General features: G+C 41.7%; 1 protein-coding gene across 1 annotated transcript in view; it reads left to right on the top strand.

Annotated features, from left to right (window-relative positions):
* Positions 1–13,552, top strand: part of SPEF2 (sperm flagellar 2) — an 81,999-nt gene that overhangs the window by 1,568 nt on the left and 66,879 nt on the right. The window contains exons 3-6 of the mRNA XM_052777906.1: positions 7,908–8,160; positions 9,864–10,034; positions 11,631–11,771; positions 12,823–12,902. Of these exons, the coding sequence (XP_052633866.1) occupies positions 7,908–8,160; positions 9,864–10,034; positions 11,631–11,771; positions 12,823–12,902 (645 nt within the window). The remainder of the gene's footprint in view (positions 1–7,907; positions 8,161–9,863; positions 10,035–11,630; positions 11,772–12,822; positions 12,903–13,552) is intronic.

Below are 13,552 nucleotides of genomic sequence, written 5' to 3'. Positions count from 1 at the left end.
TCCTTGGCTTATGCTCCATTTTGGCAGACCTTGGTGCACATGCATATCAAGCGTGCCAGGCTGTACATCCTCTTCCTGTTTCTTCTGAATCTCTTCTTTATGTTCTTTGCACTTCTTATTTATTTATACCCTTTTCTATCCAAGCTCTGCCAACTTATAGGAGAGCAGCTTGAGCACAGCTAACAAAGGCAGCCAACAAACACAGCAGTTTTGCACAGCAGTTTTTGGGCTCTGCTTCTAGGACATCTAAATCTCTCAGGAATTTCTGGGATCATTGGAGAACTCCTGGTAACTCTTCAAGGAACTTCAGAGTGCCTGCTGCTGCTGGGAAGGGGTAGCGTCAGGAGGCTTTTACTTCTAGCAAGCTCTAGCAGCTTCTGACAACTTCTGTCAACCCTTACTGATAAAAGGAAGAGCCCTTGTCTCCAGCTGACTTCTGATTAGGGAGGTGCAATTGGTAAAGATGCACTTCAGCAGGTGCAAGAAGAGGTTAGAAACTCTGCTGAGACAGTGTATGCGTGCTCAGCAAAGACAGTGATGCATGAGAGGGCATGATCCCCAGTACCTACTGGGGCAAGTACTCAGAATGTCAGAGGCCTCAACTCAGGTTGCTTTCTGGAGAAAGAAGGCAATTCTTCATGTCTCAGCCTGTAGGGAATGCCCAGAGTCTTTACTTAGCCTTGGGTAGGGGGAGGTAGTGGCTTTGCCTGCAGAGGTGTGCTTGTGGAGGGTTTGTGTCACCAAGTCAAGCTGCTGCAGAAGGAGGTCAGTAGACTGTTCAGCATCACAGATGACGAAAAGGAGATTGACTGGATCTTCTCTGAGACACTGCAGATACAGGAACCTGAACCCGCAGCTGTGCTGAGGGAGAGGCAGGCAGAATCTGTGCTTTTTTGGTTGGGAAAAGGAGATGACTGGCAGCTTGTGATGTCTGGCAAGAGAAGGAAGGTTCCTGCTCCACCTGCTTATCCACAGCTGCAGAACAGGTTCATTGCCTTGGAAGCAGATGAGAGGCTGGTGGCTCTGTGCAACAAAGCATCTGAGCTGGCAAAGTCTGAACCACACAGGAGCACCAGGAGGAAAAGGTGAGTGATAGCAGTGGGAGACTTTCTCCTGCAGGAGATGGAGGCGCCCATTTGCTGACCTCCCGTGCTAGCCAGGGAGGTTTGCTGCTTGCTGGCGATTGGGTCCAGGACTGCAGAGGCTTGGCCAGCCCTTGCACTGTTATCCCTGCTGCTCTTCTATGTGGGCACCAAGGATACTGCCGGAGAGACCTGGAGCATATCAAGAGTGGCTCTGGAGGCAAAAGTCAAGGGCATGGGGGCCCAAGTGTTTTTCTCCTCAATTCTGCTGGTGAGGTGAAAGGGCTTGATGAGAAGTGGATAGATTCAACAGGTCAACAAGTGGTTGTGCACTTGCTGTCAATAGCAGGGATTTGTTTTTTGCAGTTGTGGGATCATCTTTGAAGATACAGGACTGCTAGGAAGAGATGGGATCCACCTGACCAAGTTGGGCAAAAGCATCTTTGCCAACAGGCTGGCAAACCTGGTGAGGATAGGTTTAAACTAGTAGTGAAGGGGGAAGGAGATGATTACTCTCAAACAAGTGAGGAAGTTGTGGCCTAGACTGGCAAGCAAGAGGAGGAGGGTGATGTGAATAAGAGGGGCAAAATGGTGCAGAAGGCTGCCCACCCCAAATGTATGTATGCAATTAAAGAAGTACTGAGAAGACAGCACTATGGGAGAAGCATTCACACTTTTTGTGGTAAATCAACACAACTGGCTGCCTCTCTGAAGTGCCTGTATACTAATGCATGCAGCATGGGGAACAAACAGGAGCAATTAGAGGCCTGTGTGCAGTTGCAGGACTACGGTATCATTGGAGTCACAAGGAAGTGGTAGGATAGCTCACACAACTGGCATGCTACCATGGCTGGATATAGGCTCCTTAGGATGGACAGGCTGGGAAGGTGAGGAGGAGGAGTTGGCCTTTATGTGAGAGAGCAGAGAAAATGCACGGAGCTCTGCCTTGGGATGGGTGATGACCAGTCAAGGTCTTATTGGTTAGGATTAGAGGAAAGACCAAGCTGGGTGATGCTGTGGTGACTGTTTGCCACAGATCACTTGAGCAGGAAGAAGTACATAAGGTTTTCTTGAGACAACTGGAAGCATTCTCATTTTTACAGACCTCAGTCTGAATAGGAAACTTTAACCAAGTTGGTATCTGCTGGAAGAGAAACACCAGCAGGCACCACCAATCCAGGAGGTTAGTGGAATGTATTGATGATAACTTCATGAGAAACGTGACTGAGGAGCTAAGGAGGGGAGACATTCTACTAAACCTAGTATGTACAAACAAGGGAGGTAGGGCACAGCATTGACTGCAGTGACCATGAGATGATGGAGTTCATGATCTTGAGAGGAGTGAACAATAGCAGCATCACAACCCTAGACTTCAGGACAGAAGAGTTTGGCTTGTTTAGGGATTTTCTTGGAAGAAACATATGTAAAAGGGTCCTGGAGAGAAGAGGGGTCCAAGACAGCTGATTGATCAGGGTTTTTTTTTAAATAATTTTTTTTTTTTTCTGGATCATCTCCTCCAAGAATAATGCGTCTCAATGTGAATAAAACTGAACAAAGGCAGCAGGAGGCATGAATGGAAGAATAAAGTGCTACTGACAAAACTCAAACATAAAAAGGAAGAATACAAGATGTGGAAGCAGGCAGGTGACCCAGGAGGATCACAGAGATACTGTCTGAGTATGCAGGGGTGGCTTTAGGAAAGTTGACGCCCATTAGGAATCAAAACTGATGAGGGACATGGAGGGCAACCGCAAGGGCTTTTACAGGTATCTCCACAGCAAAAGGAAGGCTAGAGAACACATGAGCCTACTGCTGACTGGGGCACAGGACCCAGTGAAAAAAGCCATCAGTGCTCACATTGAGGAAAAGACTACTTGTGCTCCTGAATTTTTAGCGTTCTCCCTAGGGCTCTGAACTATCTTTTGATTGACTTCACACTTTTTGTTCTGACATCATTTGTACCCACGTGAAAGAGCAGGAATGGGTAGTAGTCTGAAGGTTGTACTAGGCTGTTCAGTCTTGTGGTGATGTCCCAAATTCAGGACCCAGGGAAGAAGACGACTTCCCTGAAAGGAGAATCGGGTCTGCAAATGGGTGCTTCCGTTCTGCACAGAAGGGAATCACCAATGACCATAACTCACCATTGTTTCTTCTTGGTGCTGGTCTTAATGCAGGTTTTGTTGTGAGGGGTTGGTCTCTCTGCCCTTGGGAAGACTGCCTGTGCAGGTTCCTCCTCTGTCTCATCATGCACTTCATCCACCGTACCCAGGGCCTTGTACCTATTCTGTAAGGGTATCTTAGAGGTTAAGGAGGTATTTCTCTTACCACTCCATGCTGTAATCTTCTTCCACCCCTCTTTATCCCTGGTGATGCTGCCTTCCTCCTGGCACAAAGCAGATCCAGGACCTGCCTCTGTAGTGGCCACGCAGAGCTGACTTCCATATATCACAGATGGCAGAAAACAGCTCTATTGATCAATTTCCCTATCAGATTCTTGAATACTCCTCCATCTGCCATGCAAAATGTTGAGGTACTTAATGCCTTCTCTGTCTTGGTCTACTCTACTGGTAAAACTCACACTCAGAAATCCCAAGCCCTTGAGACTAAGAGGTGATTGGTGACAGCCAACATGGCTTCACTAAGGGCAAATTTTGTCTGACAGATTTGGTGGTCTTCTACAATGGCATTACAGTGTTGGTGGATAAGGGAAGAGCAACTGACGTCATCTACCTGGACTCGTGCAAAGCATCTGACACTGTGCTACATGGCATCCGTGTCTCTAAATTGGAGAGACATGGATTTGACGGATGGACCACTCGGTGGATAAGGAATTGGCTGTCGTGGTCAATGGCTCGATGTCCGAGTGGAGATCAGTGATGAGTGGTGTTCCTCAGGGGTTGGTGTTGGGGGTGGTGCTGTTTAACATCTTTGTCGGCGACATGGATAGGGGGATTGAGTGCACCCTCAGCAAGTTTGTCAATGACACCAAGCTGTGTGGTGCGGCCAACATGCTGGAGGAAAGGGATGCCATCCAGAAGGACCCTGACAGGCTTGAGAAGTGGGCCTGTGCGAACCTCATGAAGTTCAACAAGGCCAAGTGCAAGGTCCTGCACCTGGGTTGGGGCAGTCCCAAGCACAAATACAGTCTGGGTGATGAGTGAATTGAGAGCAGCCCTGCAGAGAAGGACTTGGGGGTGTTGGTTGACGAGAAGCTCAACGTGACCCAACAATGTGTGCTCGCAGCTCAGAAAGCCAACAAAATCCTGGGCTGTGTCAAAAGAAGCATGACCAGCAGGTCGAGGGAGGTGATTCTGCCCCTCTGCTCTGCTCTCATGAGACCCCACCTGAAGTACTGTGTTCAGCTCTGGGGCCCCCACCATAAGAAGGACATGGACCTGTTGGAGCAGGTCCAGAGGAGGGCCACAAAGATGATCGGGGGGCTGGAGCACCTCTCCTGTGAAGACAGGCTGAGAGAGTTGGGGTTGTTCAGCCTGGAGAAGAGAAGGACCCAGGGAGACCTTACAGCAGCCTTCCAGCACCTAAAGGGGGCCTACAAGAAAGCCAGAGAGGGACTTTTGCCAAGGGCGTGTAGTGATAGGACAAGGGATAATGGCTTTAAATTAGAAAAAGGCAGATTTAGATTAGATGTAAGGAAGAAATTCTTTACTGTGAGGGTGGTGAGACACTGGAACAGGTTGCCCAGTGAATTTGTGGATGCCCTATCCTTGGAAGTGTTCAAGGCCAGGTTGGATGGGGCTTTGAGCAACCTGGTCTGGTGGAAGGTGTCCCTGCCCATGGCAGGGAGGTTGGAACTAGATGATCTTTAAGGTCCCTTCCAACCCAAACCATTCTCTGATTCTATAAGAAAGATTTACCCTTGGTGGAGGGGGATCAGCTTAAGGAACACTTAAATAAACTGGAAATAGACAAGACCATGGGACCTGATGGCATATACCCACACATGCTGAGGGACCTGGCCAATGTCACTGCTAGGCCACTCTCAATAATCTTTAAAGGTCCTGGTGATTGGAGGAGATTCCTAGGACTAGAAGAATGCAACTGCCACTCTTCTCTTCAAGGAAAGCAAGAAGGGGGAATTGGGGATGTACAAGCCAGCCAGCCTCCCTTTAGTCCCTATGAACTGATGGAGCAAATAAGCATGGAAACCATTCCCAAGTATATTAAGGACAAGAGTTGTCAGCGTGGGTTTATGAAGGGGAAATCATGCCTGACTAACCTGACAACCTTCTACAATGAGGTGGTGGGCTCAGTGGTTGAGAGAAGGTCAGCGTATGCTGTTTACATTGACTTTTGACACTGTCTTCCTTAACATCTTCATAGACAAACTGATGAAGCATGGACTAGGTAAGTGGGCAGTGAGGTGGACTAAAAACTGGCTGAACTGCCAGGCTGAAGGGGTGGTGATCAGCAGTGTGAAGTGCAGCTGACAGTCATCAATTAGCGGTGTAACCCAAGCGCTGATTCCGAGACTAATGCTGTTTAACATCTTCGTTAATGACCTGCATGATTGAGACAGAGTGCACTCTCAGCAAGTGTGCAGATGATATGAAACTGGAAGGGGTGGTTGATACACCAGATGGTTGTGCTGCCCTTCAGAGAGACCTTGATGGGATGGAGAAAAGGGCTGACAGGAATCTCATAAAGTTCAGGAAAGGGAAATGCAAAGTCCTGCACCTGGTGAGGAAACCCCTATGCCTTCAGCACCAGCTGGGGGGCCAACTGTCTTGAAAGCAGCTTTGCAGAGAAGGGCCTGGAGGCCCTGGAGGAGAACTAGTTGACCATGAGCCAGCAATGTGCCCTTGCAGCAAAGGTGGCCAACAGCATCCTGGACCACATTAAGAAGATATGGCACTAGTGAGACCACATCCGGAGTGCTGTGTCCTGTTTGGGACTCCTCGGTGTAAGAAAGGCATGTATTGGACCAGGCCCAGAGAAAGGGCCTGAGAGTTATTAAGTTCTGAGAGTATCTGGCGTATGATAGGAAGGAGGACTGTATGTGGTGTTCTTTACCACAGTACTCCACGACTTTGTAAAGACAATTTGATTTTTTCACCTTTTTTCATTATTTTCTTCTCTAGTAATTACTGACATTGATCGTTTGACAACTATCAAGAATTGAGGCGATGTTGTCTCAATTCCAAGTTTTTTCTTCTGCACAGTAAATCTGTTATTAATGTATAATAGTCATTGTAAGGTCCTAAAGCCTGCAAGAACCTGTACCTGCCTTATCCTACTTAATATCTATAAAGTAATACTTTTAAAATTTGGAGTGTGCTGTTAAGGAAAAGGATATTGTTCATGGATCATTTGGTAAGCTGGCATCACTTTAATATATTTTAGCACAGCCCAAGGCAAGATCATACCTTTTGGGGTGGGGGTGGGAGAAATGTAGATTCCTTTTTTATGATAGGCAACTGTAATATACAAGGCACTAAAAGAAAAGAATGTGGGGTCATTGTAACTAACTAGTCAAGGTCTACTTAACTATATTAGCTGCTTTTGTTGCACAGTTCTTGGACATATAAGCAAGGGAATAATAATTGGGAAAGTGATACTACTTTTTTTAAAAGGAATACTACTGGAAAACTTTTTCCAGTTTGGCTGTCCATATTTGAAAAATAAAATATTGTAGTTTTCCCTGAACTCTTACAATGATCTTGAAATAAGATTTACAACATTTTTGTATTAGGAGGCAAGGTTAAGAAATTCCATCTGATCTGATTACAGAACAGAAAGGTAAGAGGTGATATCACCACAGCTTCTCAATGCATGTGAGGTGTTTTCTGACAACAGGGCTCACCTTAACCTTGACTCAATGGCAGAAAAGTGTTCAAGAGTTGTAAGTTGCAGTTGTATATAATTGTATAATAAATAAGGCACGGACTATTATTGTGACAATAATGAACTCCTGGACTGTTTCGTCAAGGAATAAGGTGAATACTGTGTTACCAGAAGGTTTTAAGTTAAAATTGGACGTTTTTGTAGAAATATGCTGTAGCTTGGCTCACCTCAATAGTATGTTGGTTCATGTGAAGGAACTATTGTGAACTCAAGTGATAGAGCAGTATAGAAATCATGATGTTCTGACTCAGGTTGAAGTTATGGGTCTGTTGGATGAAATTTGATGTGTTAATTGTGATACAGTGATAATTTATTGTTACTGTTTTTTGGCCTGTATATCTATTGATCTTGAGTGCTTCCGCAGGAGAATCTACATATCAAGAGCAAATGTTGATCTGCAAGCCACTGTTTCAGTTTTGAATGTATATTGCTCATTGAGACCATAGCCTTTGTTTTCAACACTACTCCAACCCATGTGTCCATTTCTTTTTGTTGGAGAAGAAATATGGCTATGTGTTGTGAGGGTTAATAGATTATATGGATTTTTTAAAATAATTTCCTATATTTTGGCTGATTAGAGCTCAAGTGGATTGATACAGTTAATACAGAAACTTCATTCTAACTCTGTACTTTTTGTGGATGGTATACGATTAGCTGCAATTGGGGGTAAACTTTTGCTGTCAGATGCACTTTGTGTGTGCATGTATCAAGATTCATATAACCCAATGTGTTCTCTATTTTTTCCAAAAGTTATGCCTAGTAGACCAATGCAGTTACATGCACTGCAGTATAAAACCTAAGCCAAAGTGTATATCACATTATTTTAAGGAAGTCCTCTGTGGGTTTTTTTCCCCCCTCTTATCTTGGTGTGAGATAAATGTCACCACCATGCTTACTGCAACAAGTTGGAATTGAAAATAAGTTTATGTTCTGATTCTGTTGTTGTTGTTTTTAATCATATAGGGTTGCAAATGCAAAACTTAACAATTTTTCTCGCCTGGAGCCCACGCTTCACCTCCTTGGTGTACAGTTTAATGAGAATGTGGCCCAAGACATCATGACAGGACAGCATGGGGCTGCAACAAAGCTTTTATATGAATTGTATATTGCTTTAGAAAAAAAGAGAAAGGCAAAGCTCACTGGAGTAGCCATGGAAGCAATGAGACCTGCAGCAACTGCAAAGCTTAAGTCTATTGAAAGTGTTTTGTATCGAGAGGTAACTAACTCTGCCTATTTTGTATAAATATATAGGAAAAAAGGTAGCATAATTACATGTACCTCTCAAGCATGTTACATGCTTCCCCTCCCCACTTTTTAAATCTCCTATTCAAAACCCAATACTTGTATGGAAAAGAAGTAGTCCTTTGCTATGTCTTATACATAGGCAGTGGGATTACACAGTTCATCTGTGACTTATGAGGATATTGATCATGTGTGTTTTCTGTTCCTTTGTTTTGGCTCATTCTGTGTTACCCACTGTGTTTTTAAGCTTTCTCCAGACTTAAAATATGCGTAGCAACAAAAGCTAATAGTTGTGGAGCAGCTGCCAGTTTGCTTATTTGATCAGTACAGATTGCAGACTGCATTGCGGTCTAGGTATCAACTTAGACTAATTTCACCTCCAGGAAACCTGTTTATAATTGTGTTGAGCTTTGTGCCACAGTGGTTTGGTTCCTTCTGTTGTTCCTTCTCTATATATTTATACTACACTCCAGTCTGCAATAACCATATGCTGAGTAATACGAAGAGGAAAAAACAAAGGGGAACGAGTATCTTAAGAGGAAGTCAGTATTAGTGCAGTAGATTCTGTTAAGGACGTTCTTCTTGTCTTCAACAGTAATTTTCAGCATGTGCAGAGCATACTTTGTTATTGGGATGAGCAATCATTAAGAAGCTATATGTCATGAATCAAATTCAGCTGGGTGAAATTTCACATTTTTTTCTAGCACACTTCCTGAAAAATATTCTACAGGCAGAAAGTTTAACAAGAAGCGCAAGGATAGTACCAAACAGTCGAAACATCCCTTCATCTGTAGAGGGATAGCTTAAAGAAGATAAAGCAACTGAGAGTAGCTGCTGTCAATAGATAGGTTCAGAATGCCATTTGAATTGTAGAATAGTTGAGGTTGGAAGGGGCCTCTGGAGGTCACTTAATCCACCCCCCCTGCTCTAAGCAAAGTCAACTAGAGCAGGTTGCTCAGGACCTTGTTCAGTTGGGTTTTGAATATCTCCAAAGATGGAGACTTCACAGCCTGTCTGGGCAAATTGTTTATCGCCCTTTCAGTAATTCTTTTTTTCTTATCATTAAGTTGAATTTTCTATATTTCAGTTTGAATAGAATACAGTAGTTCCAGTTGGAAGGGACCTACAATGATCATCTAGTCCAACTGCCTGACCACTTCAGGGCTGATCAAAAGTTAAAGCATGTTGTTAAGAGCATTGTCCAGATGCCTCTTAAACACTGACAGGCCTGGGGCATCGACCACCTCTCTAGGAAGCCTCTTCCAGTGCTTGACCACCCTCTCGGTAAAGAAATGCTTCCTCATGTCCAGTCTAAATCTCCCCCAGTGCAGCTTTGAGCCATTCCCATGCATCCTGCTGCTGGATCCCAGGGAGAAGAGCTCAGCACCTCCCTCTCCACTTCCCTTCCTCAGGAAGCTGTAGAGAGCAATGAGATTGCCCCTCAGCCTCCTTTATTCCAAACTAAACAAAGTTTGACATTGTTCAAGTTCAAATCTGCATGTTCTTTTCCATGGAGCTAGTCCTGTTTTTCTGAAAAAATATTTGACCATATTTAGATGTTGTTCTGTGGACATTAACACAGGAAAACACAGTTTGAAATTACTATTGCAAAAATTATCATATCTAAATAAGTTTTTTACTGTTTCTGACTCTTCATTGCTCGATGTTTAATTTTAGCGTTTGAAAACTTTAATGCCACGTCAAGCTGATTTACAACTACAGCAGATTTCAGACCGTTTTGAAATAAAATCTAAGGCAGTAGAAGATAAAATAGCTCGTATACATATTGCAGAACAACAGAAAGTTCAGAAGCTCCAAGAGGAACAAAGAGCCCAAGATATTGAAAAGGTGACTACTTACTTTTTAGACTTCTGAAGAAGTATTTTCTTAAGGTCATGTACATAATGAGTTAGTTAAAGCCAGTGTGAATGCTTGTTAATTCTGTGCTACGCAGTAATGTTTATACAAAAACAAAGAAAAGGAGTATGCATGGCAATCATTAATATGCAGATATAAAGCCAATATGGTGTTATAAGACCCATAAAAACATTAATATTTAAAAATCACTTAATGTTAAATTGAGAGTATTTGCATATTGGCATGCATGGCAAATACTGATAGATTTGAAGACAAAGTGTGAATTTCACAACTGTATGAGTCTAAGGTGTCCTTGTAAAAGAGGTTTGTGGCATTCTTCATTTGTGAAGAAAAGATGAAGCATTGTTAAAAAGCAGAAAAAAGACAGGGAAGGGGACCTATAGTGGGTATGGCCTCAGAACATCTTGTAGCTCTGTGTAGCTGTTCTGATAAAGTAAAAAAGAGAAACTAATTTCTTAAGATATGGGAACACTCATCCAAAGTACAGCCTGTAGTTTATATAGAGGAACTGGCCAGCTATCCAAGGGGTGTTGAACCACAATGAAAATGAAGTTGACTAATTTGAGATGCATTTTGTATGGCTAATTAAAGGGAGGAGTCTTGCTGTGGTTATTTAGCTGTTCTATTGCCACTGCATGAATAAGAATGAAAAAAAATTCCCTTCATGTATCTAGAAAAGAAAATACAAGCAATACACAAAATATTCAAAATAAAATTTTAAAAGGAAATTTATTATCTTATTTGATATATTACATATTTATTTTTAACTATCTTTGACACTTCGTAAAAAAACTTCCTTTCCACTTAATTCCACCTTTAACTGCATGTATTTGTAGTGCACTTTTAACTAGTGTAATCGAAATGTTTGTTACTTCTTGATCACCTGAGACTCGTTGTTCAGTGGTAATATTACCTAATGGTATTCTCAGTTTCTGTAGCAAGAAGCTGGTATTCTCAGTTTCTGTGCTGAATTCTGACCTGAAACAGGAACCATACTAGAGCTAGAATTTAATCCAAGCCCTTAACTGCCTATAAGGCACTGAGCACAAACTGTTTTTTTTTTTTACAGGTATGCTTCTATTGCACCACACTATTTGTTAATGCAGACAGAGCTTCTACAAATGTACCATTTTCTGATAATGGTACTTAAAAAATATATTTTCATCCTCAAAATGTTGAGAACGTATACTAGCATATTGTTAAACTGTCAGATTATTCAGAAAGTAGAATGATACTTTAATTAAAAATGCATTTTACAACTTCTGCTTCTTGATATAAAAATGGTGATTTATGAGTACAGTGGCTGAGAATATTCTTAAGGTTTAACTGTGGACAAAAGATAAAGAATTTTTTGCTTTCATGGCATTTTAGTGATCCACTTTAAAAAAAAGAGAAAGAAAGAAAGAAAAGTCATTTGCTCAAGGCTGGAGTCTGATAAGCTTTTCTACTTTCTTCCTGGAAGATTTTTTTCCTTATATCTTAATTACATTTACTTCATAGATATATAGGTAGCGTATTAGGGCCCTATGGTGTATTTTCTTTAAACACAAGATGTTGAATATTCAGCATCGCATAGGAAGAAGGAGACAAAATGAAATAATGGCCAGGATTCAAGCAGCTATTATACAAATTCCAAAGCCACGACCAAGCCACACCATAAAAGCTATTGAAGCCAAAAAACTCTTAAAGAAGAAAAGAGAAGCAGAGGTAATTATTGTCTATATTCTTTCAATATTAATTGTATGAACTTGCAAAACATATGATTTCTGGGAGCATTTACACTTACAAGTACTCTACTTGCACCATCCGAAAGCTGCAGATATAACAGTTAAAAAGATATAGTAGACTCCACCAGTGAAAATGGGGCTAAATATTAATAAGATTACGATTCTGCATTTGTTACTGAGTAAAAATTTGTTTTGATGTAAGAGGAAGTTCTTATTGAATAAATACCATAGGTAGGTACTAATTTAATTGTTGACAGTATTTTAGCTTCTAGTCTACTGAGCAGAATATGTAAAATAAAAGCTTTAATGTTTCCTTCTCATTTGTGCATGATGAAATTTTGCACCATAACATATGAACTCTTCTGTAACAGAGTATAAAACTGCCTGCTCTATCAAAAATGTTAGTAACAGCTGAAATTGACAATAGTCTTAGAGTAAATCAAGAGATGATGGCAATGCAGTAATAAAAAAAAATTTCTGTATTACCTAGTGCTGAAGAGTACTTGGATTGTAATCTTACAGTTCACGGATTGTATTTTCATTAGGAGTGCAAATATTACCAGTTTTTGCAACTGCACAACCGCAACAGATGCATTTAAATGTAGAATGTAGGAAAATATTTGCTTGAGTAACTATCAGGGGTAAATTCAAGATACTCAATCTAAAGCAGGTCATAGCCCAGAATACCTTGTTTCAAATCCCAGAATGGTGGGAATTATATAAACTGCTGAGTCCTACATAAAATCAGAATTATCCTGCAGAATGAACAGCTGCAAAATCTTAGGATTTTCTGGCTGGTGAACATAGGTATAGCTAGGAAAAGGGGAGGGGGGAAGGAAATGAAAGGTCGAAGAAGGAAATAGTCTTGCCTTTTTTCTTTATCTAGCTGATGCTTAAAATATTTTCAGTGTAAACATGTCTGTTGTACTAACATGACATAAAAATAATTCCCTAATACTTAGTCTGTTGAACCTTCCTTATGATGCTTTGTGAAGAGAAAAGAAACATTAAATTTTGTGTTATTTCTTCAGGACACATACAAGAATATTAAAAAATTTGAGAAGTCTTTGGCAGGAAATGCCTCTGCAGTACACAGCCAAGTCACTGGCAGGTAATATTTGGATATTAGATTGTTAAGATTAGACAGGATCCTGTGTCAGGTGCCTACTGTCTGTGTAGACAGCTACTTGAGGAAAATGTAGTGGCTTGTTTAGTTTAAGCTGTGGTTGTCCTTTGAGTGATTGTCCCACCAGCACTGCAAATATTCCAGGTCCAGCACCATTAGTGTTTTTACCTTACCTTTAGTTGTGGTAGGGATGGCTCAAGGTTCCATCTCTCCTTTTTGCCATATATGCAGCAACAAAGGACACAAAGTGCATCTCTTCTTCTGTGTTCATTTCAGTCATTGAGTCTGTAAGGTCAGTTAGACTTGCAGAGAGGCAAGAATGGTTGTGGATGTACATACACAGTAACACATTTCAAAGGTAGTAGAGAGAAGTAACCTTTCTCCTTAGACTTATCTGGATGTTGATTTATTTGTGAATAATTTTAATAGTCATTCTGTTACCTTTAGTGATATGTATACCATACTCGGAAGAGGTGGCACTCATACATACTGCTGTCGATACTTCTGCGTGTAAACAACCTGTGATTAATAACTCTGCAAAACTGCAAGAGTGCATGGATATATTGAAGAGTAACCCATCTTTCTTTGATATTCTGTGAGCCATCCTAATCTCCTGTTTCTGCAGAATTTGGCTC

This window comes from Harpia harpyja, chromosome Z (assembly GCF_026419915.1).
Source record: "Harpia harpyja isolate bHarHar1 chromosome Z, bHarHar1 primary haplotype, whole genome shotgun sequence".
NCBI classification, from domain to species: Eukaryota; Metazoa; Chordata; class Aves; order Accipitriformes; family Accipitridae; genus Harpia; species Harpia harpyja.
This window is presented reverse-complemented; position numbering and strand designations above follow the sequence as displayed.